The 22,431-nt window shown below is 40.4% G+C and overlaps 1 protein-coding gene across 1 annotated transcript in view; it reads left to right on the plus strand.

Moving 5' to 3' along the window:
• NSMCE2 (NSE2 (MMS21) homolog, SMC5-SMC6 complex SUMO ligase) overlaps window positions 1-22,431 on the plus strand; it is a 131,839-nt gene that overhangs the window by 20,885 nt on the left and 88,523 nt on the right. Inside the window, 1 exon segment of the mRNA XM_065627518.1 lies at window positions 9,046-9,152. Coding sequence (XP_065483590.1) covers window positions 9,046-9,152 — 107 coding nt within the window.

The raw sequence follows: 22,431 nt of genomic DNA on the forward strand, positions 1-22,431 counted from the left end.
TAGATATATCTGCACCAGACTCGGGTAGCTTGAGCCCAGAACCAAGATAGTTGCATTTACTGAAACATTATATCTGATTAAATAAGCTCTGATGAAGGCTTGTTAGCTTGGGCTCTGAGCTAGGCTGCCTCCAATTCTGGACGGAGAAGTAATGTTTCTGAGAATTTTGAAGGTCTTGGGTGAAAAGGGTTTATTTTCCTATCTTTACTGATTTTTTTTTACTGAAATGTCTTTTCAACCCATTTCCTGTTTCCCCCAAACAGAGGAAATTCTAAGTAACTACTGCATTTAGTTTAATGGAGGTTCACTTTGAATGAGCTTCTCTGAGATGAGAAATATAATTGGTTCATTAACACAAGCAAAAGTGTTGGGTTGGTTTTTTTGTGAAAAACCTAATGTTATTGTTTACTGCTGGATAATAACAATAATGCCTTTTATTAGAGTCAGACTTGCACTTCACACTAAAATATTTATTTTCCACCTGACAATGCAATTTGAAATAAGAGTAGAATTGGTTATTGACAACAGAAAACATTAACACTGTTGATTTGTAAACAAAAAAGGGGTGGATTATCTCTGTAGAATTCATAATGTGCAAGTAGAGATCTTGTGTAATACAGAAGAAATTGTGCTTCTTAAAAAAAATCTAACAAGTTGGAAATGAACTTGTTGGTATAATAAAAAAATTGTATAAAATTGCTTATAGTATTCCTTTCCAGTGGAAGTCATAGATCAAACAGCCTGTGACCCTTTTGTGGAAATTGTAAATGCCCATTAAAAGTCTTGAAATAAAAGACTTCATTTGAAATAGCAGTTTTAGAAAGTGTTCTGAGGGATCAAAGAGCAGCAATTACAACACCTTAACAAATATCGCACTGTTCCTTGTGAGGGAAAATATTTCAATAAAATCTTTGGCCAAATTGTAATGTTACCATATGAAGCTCTGAGAGGAAAAAGTGAGTAGAAGGACAGCAGTAGATTCCTTGTTTTCCAGTATTCCCAGCCCTCCCGTGTCTCGCTCTGGGGAAGGCAAGGCCAGCAGCCGCTCGGGCTCTGAACCTCGCTGTGCTGTGTGGTGCAGACATGCCCACGCCTCCACAGCCAACAAGCGTGTTAGTCATAGGAAAATCCTTTCCCATTAAAATTATTAGCGAATGTTGTTTTCAGCCTTACTATGATGAAATCCAGCAAGAAGAGAAGGATATATGTACATATAGTTATGAAAATAGAGGGTCTTTTAAAATTTTATTTTATGAGGGATTGGTCAGATTTGTATATGAAGATAACATATGCCTTGTACTTGCTTAGAAAATACAGGTGTTGTTGCTCTACCTTCTTCTTGGCAAGCAAGTAGGCTTAGGAAGTTCCCCCCCCCAGCTCCACCCTGCTCCAGTTTGCCACCCCCTCAATTGCACTGGTACAACTGTTTGTGTATCTGCGCTTCAGATTTAATTACTGGAATACCATGGGTTTGTTTGGTTTGGTTCGGGTGGATGGAGTGTTATTTTTAGCTTGGATTGTTTCATTAATCCAATTTATAGTATAACCCTGTGAAAAGCTATCCTAGCTGGGGGGCAGCAGAGGAGGAACATAGAACAGCAGGGATGAGGGCCTGGAGAAATGACCTGTGAAACTCCCTTTGTTGCCAAAGAAAAGGTACATGAACCTCACTCAGCCTTGGTGTTTTCTTGCTGCTTGTCTGTCAATGAACTTGTGTTTCTCTTCTTCTTGGGCCTGTGGATGTAGATAGTGTTAGGGAATACTGATTCAGTCATTTGTTGAACAGGACACAGTTCTAGATGGATTTCACCATAATGCCAGGAAACTTGATACGTAGTTATGACAGGAAAGCCTTGAGTTTCTTCTCAAAAACTGTTGCATCTTATAAATGCTTTATCCTCTTTTCAGTGCCCCTGCTTACTAGTTACACTGTGTTTGTTAACTTTAAATTGGTCTTTCGGCAAAATTATGTAGGCGTTAATTGGTAAAATAAAGATTAACCTCACCGTAGCCTTGGAATTTAGTAAGGAGGAAAAAAGTGTTGGTCAGGTGCTCGTCTCTTTTATCTGAAGAGAAGGAAGGCGCCTAGGAATTGTATGGGCCTTAATATTTAGTCAAGCAAGCATCCATTTTTATTTGGTAAAGTATGTACATACTACCTGTCTTCATTTCTTGGTGCTGTATGTGTGGCACCAAACACAGACGTTACAGTAGCAAAAAATATGTAGATATGATATAAAGGCTTTTTTCTTTTTCTGTTCAATAGAAAACTGTTCACCTGTATGAGAGAGTAGTGAATGTCTTTTTATTATTTGTGTGCTTCAGCCTAGATTAAACAATCTCTATTTGTGGTGAATAATATTTTACTTTGGATTTTATACAACAAAGCAGGTCATCACATGTTGGAGTGTTTTGCTAAATCAAACCCTGTGTGAGAACCTTATTTCATGAGGTAATATCACAGCGTCAACAGGTGTTCAGAAGTATTGCCCTTTACCTTGCAGTCTGTTTGGATACTGCGGCAGAAATATCTGGTAAGATAGATCTTTGTTACTGCTCTGTAAGTGGGATCATTATGACTTTTTAGCCTTCCCCTGGTAGTCTTGAAGAAAAAAAAAATACTGTAAGGAAGTTGCTTTCAAAAGCCCTGTTGGCCTAGTTCTGCTGGCAGTGGAGTTTAAGGGAGTTTCATGTTGAGCAAAAGTTTCATGATTACTTTATTATAGAATAATATGGTAAGCTGTTTTCAAAAGTGGTTACTAATACTGGGTGCCTCAGCTTCTTTGTGCCCACTCTGAGATGACTGTTTTCAGAATGTGTGCAACACCCACTTGCTGGAAGTGGTGGCCCCTTGAGATATTTCAAACTGGGCATTCAGCAACTGAGATGTTTCAAAGTGGGCATTCAGACCCTGCATGGTCTGTTGCTGTTGAAATTCTGTCTCTCTCTACAATATAATGTACTTGAGTTTCATTTCCATGGGATTGGCAGGAGCCTCTTGGGTCACTGAATCTTGTCTCTTCCCATTTCAGACTGTCATAGCCTACAGGGAAATGGCTTGTAATGCAATATGAGGGTTTTTTTTGTCAGGAGTAGACTCTTTTGGCTCATATTACTTAAATAAGCAGGGAGAAATGGATAATTGAAGACTTTTTCAGTTACTTGCTAAATGAAGCAAATGTTTAAATCCAGACTGAAAAGCACTGCCCTTTCTGAAACAAAACCTCAAAAGACTTTACTCATGTACAGCAAAATGCTTGACCTGAATCCAAGTATTGTAGCTTGATTTGCAATTTCTTAACAGAAGCCGAATAGAAAATAAGATGAAACTTTAGAAATCATTCATGAGTGATAGTTCTGGTACAACTGTGGGCTCAGGCAACTGATGGTGTTCGTCTGTGCTGGTCTTTCCTTTACAAGTTCTAGCAGTCCTGTCTCCCACACTCCTCTCACTTTTATTCCTTTTACTCAGATTTTTTTCTTTTATAGAATATAGGAAACTCAGATTTGACTTCCTTCTTTGCTTGAACTTGATTTGAACTTGAACTCACTTTCAACTGTCTTCCAGAAGAATGGTTTAGAGACAAGGCTGTTGAATATTGCAGAATTTCATAGAATCACAAAATGGTTGAGGATGGAAGGGACCTCTGGAAGTCATCTTATCCAACCCCCCTGCTCAAGCAGGGCCACCTAGAGGAGGTTTCTCTTGATGCCATTTCATTTTGTAAAACGTACCTACTTTTCACTGGAGTGTTGCTATCTAGGTGAAGGTATTGCCTGTAGAATCACTCTTGCACAGTTGGTCTCTATCTCCATGTATATATGAAAGCTTTCTGTGCAAGCAGAATGGCTTCATTAGGGGACAGTGAGGGAAATCCAGCTCAAAATACTCTACAGCCCGGTTAAGTAATTTCCTGAGAAGCTGGAGGTTTCTTTAGGAGTAGCTTCAGCAGTAAGTAGCTTCTGTTACATGGAGGGAAATTTTGCAATTACTGCCCTGAGTTCCCCTTTACTCCACCAGTTGCCATTCCCTGTATGGTTGTTGGCCCTCTGATCAGCAATGATTTTTCTTCTCTTATGAATTGCAGTGGTTAGTTCCCTAACCAAAGGGCTCCCTGGAGATTTTTGGGCATTCCACTTTCAACCATTTCTCTGGTTTTAATAATGTAAGGACACCTGCATTCAGGAGATCAAATTGGTTTTCTCCTGGCTTTTGCTGTTCCTTTTTATTGCTTCTGATTTCTTTTAGTTTAGAATATTCTGTACTAGCATTCTGCTCTTTTGGCAGCCTAATAGATAAGATATGTTACAGGTCAGGGAGATGAGGTTTTGAAAGAAATCTCCTTTGGTGAGAGTTGTCCATGTATCTGCCGGAGGAGAGAAGATGCACCCTCAGGGCTGCAGAAGCGAACAGGCTCCTGTTTAAGTTCCTGTTGGTCTGTGTAGGCTGCAGCACCATGGCAGGGTTCAAGTGTATATAGGCAGAGGAGGGAAACAAGACAATGGTCTCTTACACAGGTCTTTATCATCTCACTACTAGACAGCAGAGGGACATCTTTTACTGTCTTCTCCAAGTGTTTTGTGAATCTGTTTTTAAAGAATGTGGGTTGGTTGATTGTTTTTTTCCAGATGTGTTGTCCAACTTGAATTACCAAGAGTTTCGAGTAGACCAAAACTGGGGAACAGTGCAGTGTCTTAGCACTTTTGGTTTTGAAAACGAAGTACTTGCTAAAACCAGCAAAAATGCTTAAGCTGTATCCTGAATTGAGAATGTACATTCTCCTCCAGAAGATGGAATTAATGAAGCAGTCTGGGAGCTTGTGTTCCTCTGCTGTCAGCAGTAACTTGAAACCTGCTGGCAAAGTGTGTATTTTATCTGCTGCTGGTGCATATGAAGACAACTGACTACTACTGCTGTTGCTGTTGGCTCAAGTGACAGATGTTTGTGTTATGTGTGTTTTAAAAGTCTGAAATCTACTGTCAAATTTGTGAGCCATTCCTCTTCTGCCTTGAATGATGGGAGAGTCTAGTAGAAAAAACACTGTGCAGTCCTGAAATTCAAAGCAACCTAATATGTAGTGCAAGAGGTAGAACTGACAATATCCTGTTTTCTTTAAATTGCAAGTTTCACTTCTGTTAGCCAATACTATAAAGATATTAGAGTATCTATATATTTATGTTAATCCATGTTTTTTGTGCTTAAAGATTTTTTTAAGTATTGTTACATTTGTAGTCTTACAGTCTTCCTGTAATTTCATGGTATTCCAGACTATTTTGTCTTCGAGACAGTCTGCAGCAGAAGCTAATGCTTATTAGAATTGCTGTGTATTGGCCGCAGGACAGCTGTAATACCCTAAATAAGCAAATACCGATGTTGTAACTTTTGCACAGAAAAAGAGGTAGTTGTGAAAAATCTTTAGAAATTCTGCTAACTTAAGGATGTTTACAGGGAACTAAAGTAAGTATGAACTCAGATGTTAGAAGGAAATGCAAGCTTTGGATAAATGAGTGGCATTTTAGATGCGTGTTAATATGGGAAGTATTAAACCAGTGCTGACTTAAATCTATCCTATTATTGCAACTTCTGTTTTAACACTCTGAGATTCATGATACGTAACTCAGCCCTGATTGATTACAGTTTGAATCAGCAGTAAGGCACCTGAGCATGATCAGTTTGGTCTCTTATTAGAAATGAGAAATTGAACTCTTGCTGATCTCTTTATGTAATTTTCTTCTTTAATATTTAGGGAGACTTTTCAGAATAATGTTCGTGTTTCCATTGTAAAAAGAGATCATAAAGTCATGCGAGCTGGAATTCATAATCATGAAGTGTGTGTGTTCAGCCAGCTTATTTTAACATGATGCACATGGGCCTTTGAACATGAAAATTATGGCCTTGAACTGGGCTTTCTGTGAGTAAAAGATGTAATACTGCAAAATGTATAATCTCTGGGTGGTGAGGGTAAGGACTTGTGGAGAAATGCTTACTAAACTCAATATATTTAGCCTAGATAACAAGGAGACATAACTACAGTATGCAACTTCGATGGTATTTTGTGGCAGTAGCTAAAAGCATATGCAGAGAGTCTGGAATGCATTCCTTAGATATGAATGAAAAACATGATTAGGATAAATTTTGATTAGATAACAGAAGGGCATGGATCCAGCACTTGCAAAGCGTTTGATTTTGGTGTTGAGCTAGGCTGTCGGCCTGCAGAGTGAAAGATTTGAGTACTTTGGGGAGTCAGCTGGCTTTGTAGCTGGAGTCTGGCTGGAGGCTGTTTGGCAGATAACATGGTCACCGTCTGCTGGAAGAGAGACAGTGCCTTGAATCCCTTCAGCACAGATCTCTGCGGCCTTCCGCACACTGAAATAAAAGTAGCAGCGGGGCTTGCAGAGTGGATAATGGACAATGCCTTTTGAACCTTTCAAAAGCGTGATATAAGTATTAAATTTTGATCCTTCTTGATATTATAGTGCTGTTAAACTAATGGGTTGGTGGGATTTGAGAGAGTTGTGGGATGGTGGTGAGGAGAGATAAGCTTTTCTAATTTCTTGTTCCCTAGTAAGATCAGGTCAACTGGTGTGTTCTGATTAGTCTATGGTGGAATCTGTTGAAAGGAAATATTGAAGGTGCTTGGATCCCTGCCTTGATGAGCTGTAAAACTTTACATTCTCATACAGTCACCCACAGGTTCTCATCACCTGTACCCAAGCTCTGCTCCTCACCAGAGAGAGGCAGAAGTGCTCTTAGCTCATCAGGGGACGGCGGAGTGTGGTGGGAGCAGAGGGGCCACACACAGTGGATTGTTGCAGTGTGTAATGTGGGACAACGAGAGGTTTTTAAGGCAAATAGAATAGCCTGTAATGTAAGTTTTATTTTAAATCTTGTTTAATAGATAGGGAGATGAGTGGCTGGGAACAACATGGGAAATTTCCTCTTAGCTCTCAGCGCCTTGGACTACGGGTGGAACTGCGGTTATAAAATGGACTCTGGTATCTGTCAAAGAGCAGAAATAGGGGATGGACAACAACTGACCTATATACAGTCCTTCAGATCTATCTTTATGTCCATAATGCCTTCAAGGGCAGGCTGTGATCATGTGTTAAGTGACGCATTCAGCAATTTCCTATTATACATAACATACTTCATGTGCATGAAAGAACAGCAACAGGGAAAGAGCAGTGAACATCACCAAGACCTACAACAGGCCTGTGGATGAGTGGAATGGTCAGGACATGAACAAAGGAGGGCAGAATGTAGTTACAGATAATGTCCCTCTTGCCTGAGCTGTGTTCCACCTCTTTGAGCTTTATTTTAATGCATCTCTCAAGTGGCAACATTACTATTCTTTATCTAAAGCTTTTTTTAACTTTTAGGAAAGACAGTGTTAATAAAGCTCTCTTGGTGTTTAACAATGCACTTCTCTTCCCCTAAAAAAAAAAAAGAGAGATTTATGCCACTGTAGTTTCTTTATGTCGTGGATATGATTCATTCTAGCCATGGGAGGAGAATGACAGTTACTTGCTACACAAACTTTTCCTGTGATTCATGGAGTGCCATTTGTGTCAGCCTTGAAGGAGGCACTTCGTATGCTTCCTAGCAGGAAGGAAAGAAAGCATGATCATAGTTACCAGCTAGGATATGGAAACTGGGTGGGAGGGAAGGGAAAGAGGAGAGGGAAATGCTGATTATTCAGAAGAAAGTTGGAATGCCAAGATTCTGTCTGCAATACCCATTCATCTACTTAATGAAAAATGGATACATACCAAACCTATATGTAATTAAGAGAAACATCATGACTGTAATTGTCATGTTCAGAAAATAGTATGGCTTATTATGTAACTTTTTTGTGTAAATATATCTTAGCGCTTTTCCTTCTGCTTCCTGGATCCATCACTGTTTCATATGGTATGAAGCTTCTATCCCTGAGTGTTGTGTTTCAGCAACAGTTTCAGGTTTTGCTCTCAAGCTAAGGCGGCTTTATGTTAGCTTTCTGCAGAGACAGATTTTTGTGCTGTAAAATACTAATATAGTTAGCAACTTAGGAAGTGCACTTACTTGCCAGATCAGAAGACATTTTCTTTTCTTCACAAAAAAAGTAATTTAAAAAGCTATGCCACAACTTTCTTCCTAAAAATAACAGCACAGATTGGGTACTTAAACTGCTTGTAAAGAACACTCCATTAAATGCAACCCCTAATGCTGCATGGCAGGCTTTGGGGCTCTTTCATGGCTTCCAGCTGCTTCCAGGTGTTTTCCTTACACCTGGAAACTGCAGGGTGGGAATAAACAGGAGTAGAAGCAGGGGAAACTCACATTTTCTAGTTTCTTGTTTTTCTAAATGAGTTAGGGAGTCAGGGCTGGCTGTCCTCCTGCAGCTGGCAGTATTTGGTGTGGTACATGCACCTGTGTCAAGAGATACAGCAGTGGCTGCTCAGCCCCGTGGCATGTACAAGAGTCCTGCAGCTGAGCAGATGCACAGCAACGTTAGAATTAACTGATTTTCATTGGCAATTAAAATTTTACTTTTTAATTCGCCAGTGCTATTCAGTCTCCCATTATTTCCTGTGTTATAAAGTGCTGGCTCTGTTCTGATTTTGCAGTAGCTATGCTTATTGGGGATAAGGGGTCTAATTATAGCTCTGAACTATACTGTACTGAGAGGGCATTTAAGTTTCTTCTGACTATTTCTGAGGCAATGTGATGAGTCACGAAATATAACTTTTGCAGAAAATATCCTGATTGCCTAATGACTAGGTGTTGGTAGTTGAAATTACACACACTCTCTCTTGTTCACATGAAACCAGGGAAGTGTTTTTCTGAGTAAGCTATTTGTTCAAGTTACCCAAGAAATGTCAAGGTTTACAGTTGCAAAATAGGAAAAATGTATATGTTTTGAGGACCTCAAAAACTTCTGCTGTGCCTTGCCAGATGCTTTAGATATTCACAGCATTAGTATTTGTCTTTATATCTGTAAAGAAAAAATGCTGCCTGAAAATAATACAGCTGATCATCCATGTACAAAATATTTTGTTCTGCAGATGATGTGGAGGATGTTAACAGCATGGAAAATGTCATGTTACAATATGCTGCAATGGACAGAGAACTTAAGCATTATCTGAAGGCAATTGAAGAAACGGTAAATCAGGTAAACTGCCACTTCTATTAATGTTATGAAAATACATTCTTATTTAAATATTATTTTTTAATAGATACAAATGTTACATTAAAACAATACATAGCTGGAAAGATCGATCTTTGACAGGTACAAAATACTAAAACTGCCAGTACAACTATTAATTTTTCTTCCTAACACACATGCAGTGTGATACAGTTTCTAATTCTTTCCCACCAAAGTCTTGCACCAGTTGGAATATGGGATGAACAGTGCTTTGGCAATGACTGAGGACCGTGTAATGTCAGATAATACCTTCTTCTCGTGTTGCGGAAAATGGAAGCTGTGTAATGAATGAGGCAGCTGATCTCAGGAACAGAATGGCTGTGGCAGTGGGGAACTGGCAAAGCCTGGTTTCCAGTGTCTTTCTGCCACAGGAATTTGCTGGTGCTTAATAAAGGGTGAGCTTGTTAATTGTTTGCTTAATCACCTAGGGTCTGGTTTGCCAGCTGACCGCTCATTTTTTGCAAGAGCTGTTGCATTTCAGGCTGTTCAGGGAGTTTCTGGCTCGGTGTGGAGTGTGGCTGCAGTTGCACAACAGGTGCTGGGGCTGTCGGGATGAAACGCGCGCAGCACGCGTTGTGTAAGCTCCTTTCATTAGCAAACCGGGCCCGACGGAAGACGCCGTACACCACCTTTCGGAGGACTTCTCCCTCCCGGCCTTTCGCGGACAGAAGCGGATGTCGAACAAAAAAATCCCTTGTCTTGCCCCGCTGCGCCCCGAGGGCCGGAGCGGGGCGGGGGCTCTGGCCGCCAGGGGGCGCCGCGGTTGCGCTCCCCGCGGGCCGCGCTGAGCAGCGCGGGCCGGGGCTGCGGGGAGTCCCGGGGCTGCGGGGGGTCCCGGGGTTGCGGGGGGTCCCGGGGCTGCGGGGGATCCCGGGTTGCAGGGGGTCCCGGGGCTGCGGGAGTCCCAGGGCGGCGGGGGATCCCGGGGCTGCCTGTCCCCGTGTGCGAGCCCTGCCTGCCCCGCCGGTGACTCGGATTTCCTGACGATTGTGGTCCTGTCAGCCCGCTTTGATTCTCCGTCCCTGGCTCTTGGACCATGTGTAATCCGCTCGGCTCTGTCACCTTGTTAGCCCGATTGCAGTGCGCCTCTGCTGCACCTGCGTTCACAGAATCACAGAATGTCAAGGCTTGGAAGGGACCTCAAAAGATCATCCAGTCCAATCCCCCTGCCAGAGCAGGAACACCCAGATGAGGTTACACAGGAAGGTGTCCAGGTGGGTTTTGAATGTCTCCAGAGAAGGAGACTCCACAACCTCCCTGGGCAGCCTGTTCCAGTGTCTGTCACCCTCACTGAGAAGAAGTTTCTTGTCATATTTAAGTGGAACCTCCTGTGTTCCAGTTTATACCCATTGCCCCTTGTCTTATCATTGGTTGTCACCAAGAAGAGCCTGGCTCCATCCTCCTGACACTCACCCTTTATATATTTATAAACATTAATGAGGTCACCCCTCAGTCTCCTCCAAGCTAAAGAGCCCCAGCTCTCTCAGCCTTTCCTCATAAGGGAGATGCTCCACTCCCTTAATCATCTTTGTTGCCCTATGCTAGACTCTCCAGCAGTTCCCTGTCCTTCTTGAACTGAGGGGCCCAGAACTGGACACTATTCCAGATGCGGTCTCACCAGGGCAGAGTAGAGGGGAAGGAGAACCTCTCTTGACCTGCTAACCACACCCCTTTTAATACACTCTCTCGTTGCCCCGGTCACTCTTCCTGCAGCTCCTCGGTGTTCTCTTGGCTGATCATCTCAGCCTGGCCATTAGCAAGCAAGGTATTCAAAGTGTAGGTAGGCTCCACGGCAGATCCAGACACTGAAAGAGTCAATTTCAGTGCAGTCCATACCTGATCACTTCATTTTTGGACCACATCATGCTTGGAGAGCTTGGCTTTCAAAGTAACCTATTTTAGCATCTGCAAGTAGACTTTTAAGTGTCAGTTTTGTATGGATACAGGTTCTTAGGGACATGATTTAGCGCTAGAGTTAGGTTATGGTTGGACTCTATGACCCTGAGGGTCTCTTCCAACTGAAATGATTCTATGATTTCTCTAGAAAAGGCAAAAGCATATCGCTGATTTCTCTTCAAGATGTGAAATTTGTGTTTCAAACCATGAAGATAGTAGAGCTTTTTTCAATTAAACCTGTCTTGCTATTACCTTGCTGTTGTTTTTTGCTATTTTAAAAAAAAAAACCAGGAGAACAAAGCCATGCATTTTCTGCTAGTCTTATTCTGAGGAATGTCTACATGGTTTTTATTTTGTAGAACAGTTTTCCTTTGGTAAATTTTTAAAATCATCCTGAGTCAGATGTTTAACTGAAAAATCTTCATCCAAATAATTAAATATTACATGTTTAAAAGGAACTGAAAACTATGACTACATCAACAAATGTTGGACAGCATTAAATACAGTCAACTGTTCCCCATGCAGTCTTTAAATATACATTTCAACTCACATTACACCATAATTGCAGTCCTCCTAGTTTATATTTGTCAGAAACAGGATGGATTGGAACTTTTTCCTTTTATTTGGAATATTAATGATTTTAAAAGTTTTCATAGTAAAACATGACATAGTCCTCACATCGTTAGAGATTAATGATATATGTCCAGATTTGAGTGAAATATAGTAGGTTTATATTTTGATGGTAACTAGTAACTAATTGATGTGTTATTGTTATAACAGGATTTTCAAGTCATTTTCAACAATGTAACTTCTTTCATTATTCCTGTGTATCAGCAAAACACTTTCTTCATCCTTAGGAATACAAAGAGAAGCCCATGTCTTCACCAACAAAGCACTCAAATCCTGTTTACTTCAGATACATTCACTCATGATCTTTTAAGTTAGGCACAGGTTTAACTGCTTGACTGAAGTGAAGATTTTTGGGGGGTTTAGGTAGGGCAATGAAACATTCATGATTTTTAGGATCAGATTCAGCAGCATCTGTTATGTGCATATCTATGCTTGTATTGCAAAAAAATAGAAGTCCTGGAAGGACTGGTTTTCATTTTTTCCCTTTTTTAACCTAATGTAGCTCATTTATCTTGTGTCAGAGGCTCCTCCTTGCTTTGCTAAAACAAGCTCCTTCTCTGTTCTTTCATTCCTAAGGTTTCAGAAATGCAGCTCCAAGACATTTAACACATTGAAGAGTCCACATGGATTATGGAGTCAGTAATGGCCAACCCGTGTATTCATCTCTAGCCACACTTCTGTTATCTCTGTTTCCTATGTTGCTCTAGGGAATTTTCTGTACTTTCCACTGCCAGCATCCTTAGCAAACCTTTCTGAGTTAGAGAAAGAAATGTATATAAGCTTCTGTAGAGATAGATACAATCTGTTCTCTACAAAATAACAGCAAGTGCTTTGTTTTGGAGGATAGCTGTGTGCCATGCCCCTAGAACTGCACAGTTACCTGTCAGCGACAGCTTAAAATCTGCTTCTGGGAAACAGATCCTGTTGCTGAATTTAGGACTGCACCTGGAGTTAGCTGTAGAAAGGCTTGGGTTTAAAATAGTCTCTGCTGGCTTGGTCCTTGGTTTCATCAGAATTCCTTACCTGAGGGCTTTCTCTGGGGAGTTGCAGCAGGTCATTCGTTTTCACAAGCAGACTGTTTTTCATATACAGTGTTACCAGTATTTGTCTCAAGCTGCAAAACACGTTTTATCTGATTATTTTGTGAGTTTGTCTGTTGTCGTTTTTTCTGGTCTTTACATGTGGCAGTGAATCTGAAAGTATGAAAGTATGTTATATTCTGTGTTTGACCTCCTAATCACCTGCTCGTAGTGAAATGTCCAACCAGCACGATAAGGAGATAGCGGCAGTTAAAATTCCTGATTTATTATTTTATTATGTGTACCTTTAAATGACATTGACAGAAAGATGATATTGTACAACAAAAGTATGTGATATAAATAACTAGGAACTAGCATGAGATATAGTCACATGTTTTTAAAAGTCAAGTTTTTTGTTGATTTAGGCTGCAGTAGGTGGAATGCAGAAGGTGAAACGTATCAGCATCCTCTTCTGGTTGAATCAGCAGCCTGTTGAGCAAGAAATAAGCAGTTGAATCACAGTATTTCCAACAATAGGCTGTGGGAAATCCTTTGACTGTGGAAACTCCCTGTGCTACTGGATTTTCTAGTACCTGTGTAATGACTGGACTCCTACTTCTGCTTCTTTTTTTCATTTTTAATGGGTATTTTTAAAATAAATTAGCCAATATTTGGGTCATTTCCATGCAAAGTCTGGACAGCACTCTTAATTTTAGTGTAACACCAACAAAGACTGATGGAGCTGGAGTATCTCTTGCAGACTTCTTTCTACTCTTGAAGTGGACCCAAGTGAGTGGGACGCAGGCTGACCGACCCAGCTCAAGTGTCCCCTACTCTGGGAGCGCTCTCAAGTGGCCAGAGTGCCAGCACGTTGTGCCTGCTCTCGCTCTCTCACTCTGCTTTCTAGATTGGCAGGGATGTTGCCAGTGAACTCTGATCACTATGTCAGCTTTTCAAGCATTTGGCTTGATTTGGACTGTAAAAGCTGGGGTAAATTTTATGAACAAGTCCCCATACTTCTCTGAGTAAAATGAACTGCAATGTATTGTAGATCTATCTCGAGAACAAAGATGACAGAACTAGCTTTCTAATGTTTTTCGTTACTCCCGCCTCTCTTTTCTTCTCCTGCAAGGAAAGAGAACCTGGCCTGTTTTGTTTCTTTTGCAGGTGAGAGCAAAGTGTTGCATGTGCTAGTGGCACCTCTGCTAAAGATTGCTTAGTACTTCCCTGTTGTAAGTTACTCCGTGGCCAAACATCGGTCTATCTTGCTTGAATTGTGTCTGCCTTTTGCTGAGCCTGAGCACTGTGAGGGAGGGCAAATCTAAACCTGAGTGAGGTGGAAGAAAAACATAGGAGGCAAGTTTAAGAAAACTCTTAAGAGCCATGTTAAGGAAGGGCTGAGAATGGGAAGAGGCAGATGGAAAAGTGAAGGACATGGACTTGGGAAGTCATGAGGTCATACAGACAGGTAGGGGAGAGACTGGTTGAAAGTGCTGAGAAGGAGGTGGTGTTGAGCTGGAAGAAAAAGATGGAAATATTAGAAGTTGTGTTGGTGCTTGGGTTTTATCCTTCTTCTACAGCTTTCCCATGTTCTAGGTGAGTCAGTTCTATCACCATGTCAGTGGCTGCTGACATCTTTGTTTTCCGATTATCCTGCATGGAAACTGATTTGAGCAATTGTAACTGTAAATTAGGTCAAATGTAATTATAGTTTGAACACAGGAAGTGAAATGAAATGTGTTCTTTGTTGGGTGTTATCTGTAAAGCTACATACAGCTGCTGTAGGTATGTGTCTTGCATAGGGGTTGAAGTCTGGATGTGTCGGTCATTCATGCCTGTGTAACTTAACACCGTGACAAGTGTTCAGGCTTCCTTTGGCAAAGATGAGGGAGTGTACCATGTTCCTTATACAAGAGTGATTCTGTCTCTACAGAATATACAGGAACTACTCTTAGATTTGTTTTCTGTTTTTGGTAATAGTTCCCTTTAGACTAATAAGTTCATTGGGTAATGGGTAGGAGTGGATGTTTGTTCACTTTGTCAGTAATTCAGAGCGTATTACTCAGTACTGGGATCTGTTATCACCATGGCCAAGTGGGCAGGTTTAAATTCTGCAAAGGAATAACTCCCTTCAGTGATGTAGGCCATAATCATTCCAAGTGTGCAGCTTGTGAGTGATCTAAGGAGCATCTGCAGAAAAGGAAAGGATCCTATTTAAAATTGCTGTACAGCAAAGTCCATGGGCTATGTTTGAGTCGCAAACTATTTAGAAGAATTCCAGTTTCTTCACTTAAAACTCATAATATAATGCTCTAGTGACATGCAAAGTCTTCCTTAGTCTCAGAAAAAACAAAAGGGACTTGAAGATAACATCTTTGTTATCCGCCTCTGCCAGCATAGCTGTGTTAGCCGTCAGTCCTGTTAGAGAAGGTTCTGCCAATATATCCAAGTCATCTCTATCGACAAAGCCAACTAAACCAACTAACACTTGCTCTAGTGGTAGCTCCACCTGCAGTGTGGGTTCTGAGAGAACAGCAAGGTGAGCCAGGGGATGTGATTCCACCCAGCTCCCATCCTCCTTGGTGGCACAGTTGTAGCAGCAAAACTAGTGCGATGACCAAGTCCAGTCTGTGTGGCAGACACTGCCAGTGCCATCAGTGACCTCTGCTGCCTGTTGGAGACAGCGCTGTGCTGCAAAATCGGATTGTCACTTAGTTTTCTGTTGAGCTACGTAACAGCAAGAGTATGAATCCTGTGAGATTCCTATGTTTTAGTTGATTCAGGACCTTGCCAGTGACTGGTGCTGTGATGCCCATTACAGTGTTGTCAGTGAAACAATTTTTGACATTGGAACTTCCCAGTTTCATGGAACAAACAACCTTGTTTGGTGTCGATGCTTTCTTAATGAGCACTATGCTCTTCTTTTTCTTCTTGCTGCATTGTCACGACAGCATGTGGTAGGGCAAAACCCACCGATGATATCCATACCTGCAACTGTGACCTTTGCTGTTCCAGCTGAGTTCAGAGCATTTTCTCTGATATGTGCAATGCATCAGTGTTTCTTGATTCTGAAATCTTGTATGCTAGCCACAAAAATTTTGAGACCTTCTAATTGAAAAAGTTCTCTGCTGCCCAGAAATGGCTCAGGAAGGTGTTTGTGAAATCTACTACCATGAAACTGGGTTTAGTGAGATGGATATATCTTTTCTTGGGCTGGTAGGAAAAATAAAAGAACTCTCGTAGTCTTCCACTGCATTTATTCTGACTCTGTAATTGTAGAAGTTGGTAAATCTATCTTCAAGTTCACTTACAGTGTACTGAAGAGCACCATCAGCAGCAAAAGTCAATCCCCTGGTGAAAGACCTTGTACCTGTGCAGTGTCTTCTCTTGCATCAAATAATAAATAGATTTCTGGAGAACATGCTTTGTCTTTCAAGTTTTTGTTAACAATGGATGTCTCCATGGCTATTATTTCAGTATCCTGAATGCTATCTGGAATTGTTCTTTACTGCCTGTTTACTTGCTGTCTACTAATGATGCCTTCACCTAACAGAATAAGCAAAATATGGACATTGGATCAAATCCTTATAATGACTCAGGCAGGATAGTAGAGGAAAATAATGTGTGACTCTATATTATGCTCTGCATATATATGTAATGCCATAGGGCTTAATAAAACTTTTCCAAGCAAACTTTATTCTAGCATTTACTAGCTATGGAGTTCTTTAACATTTTGAAGTTTCTTCGGTGAAATTTCTTTGATATAATTTATAATCAATAGTGTAATGCTTACTCTGTCCTACTGCCATCTCCAAACAGTAATTCAAACAACATTGCACTGTTGGAGGCATGCACTGCATTTCCTGCAGGAACTGGGACAAGGATGCATTTCAACACATTTCTAATATTTACTCTCTAATGTTTACTTTACTTTTTTGTGTCTGTCTCTGGATGTGTTGGGCTAAGCATTTGATAGAAGCCGCTTTTTTATTTTCCCAAAATCGGTAAGCTATATGTATAATTCACAACAATAGCACGTTAGAGTCCACATTTGATGAGCTTCAATAAAAATAAATTTTTAGTGAGCAGTGTATAAAGAAGTAGGAGTAGCGTTTGATTTTATGTGGGTTGTGTAGCACATCTGCAGTAGCGTGTCTGAGTGTCTCATAGCAAGCATTAAGATGTGCCCTGCTTTTTGGAGACTAAACCCTGGAAACCCTAGCACACAGACACAGGTTTATTTGACTTCATTGCGGTTGCTTACATTTGTCGAGCTAAACATTTTCCTAAATATTTGCAGTGTCAACACTGAAGCTGCAGAAATGGCCCTTGGTTTGTGTGGGCAGGAGCTGGGGCAGCAGGGGCCACAACTGGTTAGAAGAGCGAGGATTTGGGTGAAAAGAAATGCTCTGGACCTGGGACCATCACATGGAACTGGGAGCTCCGCAGACAGGCTGGCAGCAGGGACAATATTTAGAGAAAACATGCCAAAGAAATGCTCAGAACCCCATAGTAATTTGAAAACTGTGTTATGTTGGGTGGCAGTGCTGCAAACTAGCCCAGGATTACGGAGGATTGGATACTATTTTCAGGTCTACTAGCAGCCTGCGTGGTTGACCTTGACAAATTGTTTTGCTCCGTGCCTTGGGCTATGGTCCCGTGCTCATTAATACCAGTTTTGTGCGGTACCAAATCACCTGGTAGCACATTCTCATTGAATAAGCCACATCACATGATAGCGTGTTTATGCTGGCCTATGCCGTTGCAGACGGACAGACACTACCTGATGAAGCACGACTCTGTGCAGAATTAGAATTGGCAGAGTGAGTTGCACTCGATCAGTGCGTCATGCAGCTGTGGTGTTTTTGATCTTGTACTAGACATACTGAAACTGAATTTACTGTCTAGTTCAACCACGATCTCAGTCATGTGGACAGCATCTCATATTTCTGCCTGTAAAGAGATTTTTTTTTCCTACCTGAAGATTTCCAAGCAATTTCAATTCAGTTTTTTAATTATTTTATTTTAGTACCAGGGATTGTCACTGGCAGTCTGAACTGTTGCTGGAATTCCAGAAGGTCACAACAGAGAGCAACTGAAAGTCTCTGTTGTTTTCATCTTTGCTTTTCTAGGCAATGTCTGTGATAACTCTGTCTGGCTAGGTTAGCCTAGAGGAAGTAGATAAAATTATGAAATGTAATTAAATTTGTAGGTGTTGAGCTAGATAGCCAGTGCAAATTAAAAAGCCATCTTCATCTCAAATAATGGATTCTTTTGTTGTTGTTGATGAAACTTATGACTGGAAACGCTGGAGTTTCAGTTGATCAGTAGTGAAAATAGTCTTTCAAATTAACCATCTCATCCAGAAAAATCCTGCTGACAGTCCAAAGATTTAAATTCTGGGGTTAGGGGGCAAGTGGGGGGAGCACTAAAGACTGTATGATTCTCAGCAGCAGAGGTTTTGACTTGAAATTAATTTCTCCCATTAATTGAACACACCCAAATTGATCAGTAAGTTTGGGGAGGCAGTTCTGGAATGCCTTCCATAAAATGTCTCTCTCCAAATGTTCAGTGTTGTTTTAATTACTGTAATTGTTTCCAGAAATCATATGTTAATGTGGAGCATTTTAATATTCCTCCTCCAAAAGTTTAAATGTTAGGTCACTCATTTAAAAACATTTACTTTCTCCAAGTATGTTTTTTAACTGACCTTATCAATAAAAGTATTCACTTACCCAGATTTTCCCTCTGCAAATTTCTTAGCAGCTTTCTAATGAATCACAGATAAAATGTTGCTTACAGCATTAACTAGATCACACTTTTTTTGTGGCTGCTACTACCATGAATTTGTTTTTGCTAAAGAATTTCAGTTAAGAAGGAGTTAGTGGAAGTTGCTACCCTTATTCCTAGCTTCCTTATAAACTAGATTATTTAGGACTTTTTCTTGGTGGATTATCCAATACTGAGCGTAAGCAGGGATGTGCATCCAACATGTTAACACGTAGTTTAGAATGTACCAAATTCTTGTGACTTCATAATATGGATTGTTCTGCATGTTTTAACTTTTACAGAACTGCGTATGTAGGGCCCTTGTTAAAATGGAAAGAACTGAAGGTCTGTGCAGTATTTCTTAGTTTTATTTTTTGATGTTGGAAGTTTAAGAGCAGCTCTTCAACGTTTATTTCATTAAATTATGTACATAGTGGGTTCCTCATTATTTTTAACACAGGTACTCAACCTGTTCTGCAAATGTCAAATTGTCTTTCTTTCTCACCTTTCACATTGCTCCTGTTGATAGTGCTTTGGTTTAACAGAAAAAGCATGACTTTGTGATTTGCTGCAGTATGTAACTATGCCTATTTTAATGCCTATTAAAAGAAAGAAAAAAAATCTGCTTAATAGTATGTATGCATTATATTATCTTCCTAACTTGAGGCAGAGGTTTCAAAAAAACCCCTAAATCCTGCCAGAAATCAATACCAGATGTCACAGTATCTCCCAAATGTGGCTCAGTTGTTGATAACCTACTGCGAGTTACAAAGACTGGGCTTCATAATAAGGGTTGGCAAGTTGGAGTAATTTCTGGATTCTCATCTTATTTAACTAAGCTAAGTGCATAGCCTGAGTAAGCTGATTTAACCAGTAAGTAAGCTGAAGTATTTCTTCTATCCTTAGACTTGTGTGTTAACAGTGACAGTGAATGAAAAATATTTTAAGACTTAAGAAAAAGTGTGTACATCAGATACACTGACAACTTCCTTGTAAAGTGTAAAGTTCCCATGTTAACTTGTACTCACACACACTATGCCTGATAAATTCCACAAAAACGGTGAAATGAAAAGTTCAGTGATGTTACTGTTAACCCTTCTGGCTCTTTTCAAATGTTTGTGCCTTACTGCATCACCGCTGCTTCTTTGTGAACAATTCACAGTGTTTTTTTCCAAATAGATTTTTATCCTTTGTTCAAAGCTGTTATGATACTGTTTTCCCCAGCAGCCTGTTGTGTGGAGAGAAGAGAGGATAGTAAGGGCTGGGATGTAATGATGAGTTTACAAGGACTGTTGGGAAGAAAGCAGCTCTACCCTGTTTTCCCAAAAGTAAAGGCCTACCCTGAAAATAAGCCCTTGCATGATTTTTCAGGATTTTTGAGGATGCTGAAAATATAAGCCCTACTCCAAAAATAAACCCTCGTTACAGTTCATAAAAAAGTCAATTTAAATAGTGTCCAGGCAGCTATACATGTAAAAAAGTAATAAGTTTTGGAGCAAAAATTAATATAAGACCCTGTCTTTTTTGGGGGGGAAACAGGGTAGTAGGTAAAACATACAGGGTGTGGTTTTGTGGTGTGTGATAATTGTTGTAACGGTGAAGTGTGGGCTGCAGATGAAATGTTTCTCCATGGAAATTTTTGTGCTTAGTTGGAGGTGATCAAGGGATACAGGTAAAGGCTGGGCTGCACTAGAGGCGGTTTGGTCCAGTTCAGTAAAACTTTCTATTGAAGCAGGACTTTTCTGGACTTAGCTGTTAACAACCCCACTGTCCACTTTTGCTCCCTGCAAAACACCCCCCCACTTCCCCAACTGCTCTCTGCTAAATTCTACTAATGACTGGAGCCACAGCCCCCATCATCACCTTTCTCCCTGGACTCACCTTGATTATGTTCAGTTTGGTGGGCAGCTCCTCCCCTTGTTTTCCCTCTCACAGCCTGCTCAGGCTTCAGAATCTCTTTCTTGTCTTCCTTTGACCAGAACCAGGGCTGGCCCTAGTTGGTGGTACGCACTTGGAGAAGTCTTGCAGAAGCTTTTTGCCCCATCCACAGCAGTGCATTGTATCTCTTGGCAAACAAAGTCTGACAAAACAGTGGAGGTCCTGCTTAACGGTGTCTTAAGAGATTCTGGCCCATCAGTTGGATTTGCACAGATCTGCCCCATCAATGATAACGACGTGTCTCTGCTAACCCTCTATGAGTTAATTAGGCCTGAGTATAGCTGGTCATCCTCCTTAATCTACTGGTTATGTTTGCATATGCCTGGCCTCCTTCATCAATCAGGCTTATAAACATATATACAGACAAATCCCATGAACCAGGTTTATATGCATAGCATGGAAAACTATAGTTGTAAAGTGTGTTACAGCTCAAAGTGAGTTTACACTCAGCCACAGAACTCAACCCCAAACTTCTTATATTAGTCCCTCCTTATACTAGTTCTTTTCAGTACTTATTTGCCTGTTAAATTTTAATAGGACAGTGTTTTATGGTAAGGAGAAAATCCAGCTAAAGTAAAAAGCACCTCTAGAGGATCGCAGGTGTGGCTTAACGTCTGTTCAAGGAGAAGCTGTCAGTTAATTCAGATACGAGGTGACTGTAATAGCAGTGTGTACAGTCATGGATGGAACAGAAGTGCTTGTTCACAGTGTGTCACATAAAAACAGAGTCATTTAATAAAATTATCCAGCAGCAGGTTTTAAGCCAACAAAAGGAAGTAACTTTTTACACACTGAATAGTTAAATTGTGGAATTAATTTCCACCAGATGTTATGGAAACCAGAAGCATTAGTGGGTTCAAAAAGCTACTAGACAAATTAATGGAAGAAAAACTCATTGACAGCTATTAGATGTAAAGATTTAAATACAGTCACTGTCTTGGGAAATCCCTAAATTGCAAATTGCTAGAAGCAGGGAAAGGTGGGAAACAGGGGAACTGAACCAAACAAACTTTCTGTTTGGTGCTCTTGTTATACTCCGACTCCAGCTTTTTGCTTCTGCCACTGTCAAAGATAAGAGAATATGTTGGACTGATCTTTGGTCTGATGTAGTACTCGAATCTTGATGCAGCAGAATACAAATTACATAGAAAATACAGAGTCCACAAGCACTACTGCAGCTGAAATTTATGTTGACTTACTACATAGCTTTAGACAAATAACATTTACAGTCTGTTTCAGACCTATTTTGGAATGTAGTTCTATCCAAACCCTACCTTTCGCATCCATAATTTTAATATTTGGAAAGTCTTCAGGGTATCTAATAATTTATCTCTTTGTTCTTACTCTTATATTTGACGATTTAAAAAATAAGTAAATGAGCAGCTCCTGCTCTGGGCATTGTTACATAATTGAAAAAGTCATAATCTCAAAGCTCACTTCAAATCTGTATCATATAAAACCACACAAACCATTTAATAATTAGGTACCAGGAGATAAAATCCTGCTTGATGTTAGCAGAGCTACACCCACTTGGACCACAGAAGGAAAGAATCTTCAGCTAGATCCTTGTTTTACAGCCAGTTTTCTCCCTTAATGCCCAAGAAAAACTTAATAACACATCTTGATTGTAATATTGACGTGAAGAGGCGAACTACAGCTCTTGGTGAGCATCTCTTGGGACCGCTTCTTATAAATGTGGTGAAATTCCAACTGAAGTACCTGTGCTGATGTCAACCACACCAAATGGGATGAAATGTTTTCCTGAATGGTTAGGTAACATGCATTTTAGATTTTGTACTTATTTTAATAGATCAGAATCTGAAAGTTTTAAGATCAGTCCTTGAAATTCCTGGATTGGTGAACATAAAAATGCCTTTTATGTCCCCATCGACAGTGTTACCAACTAGAAAAGTGATCGAACTGGGATAATATGTGGTCAACTAAGTTGTGACTATGGGCTGCTTATTACAGGAGATACTGAATAAGAGACAACA

The sequence above is a fragment of the Caloenas nicobarica genome, chromosome 2 (genome assembly GCF_036013445.1).
Source record: "Caloenas nicobarica isolate bCalNic1 chromosome 2, bCalNic1.hap1, whole genome shotgun sequence".
Classification (NCBI taxonomy): Eukaryota; Metazoa; Chordata; class Aves; order Columbiformes; family Columbidae; genus Caloenas; species Caloenas nicobarica.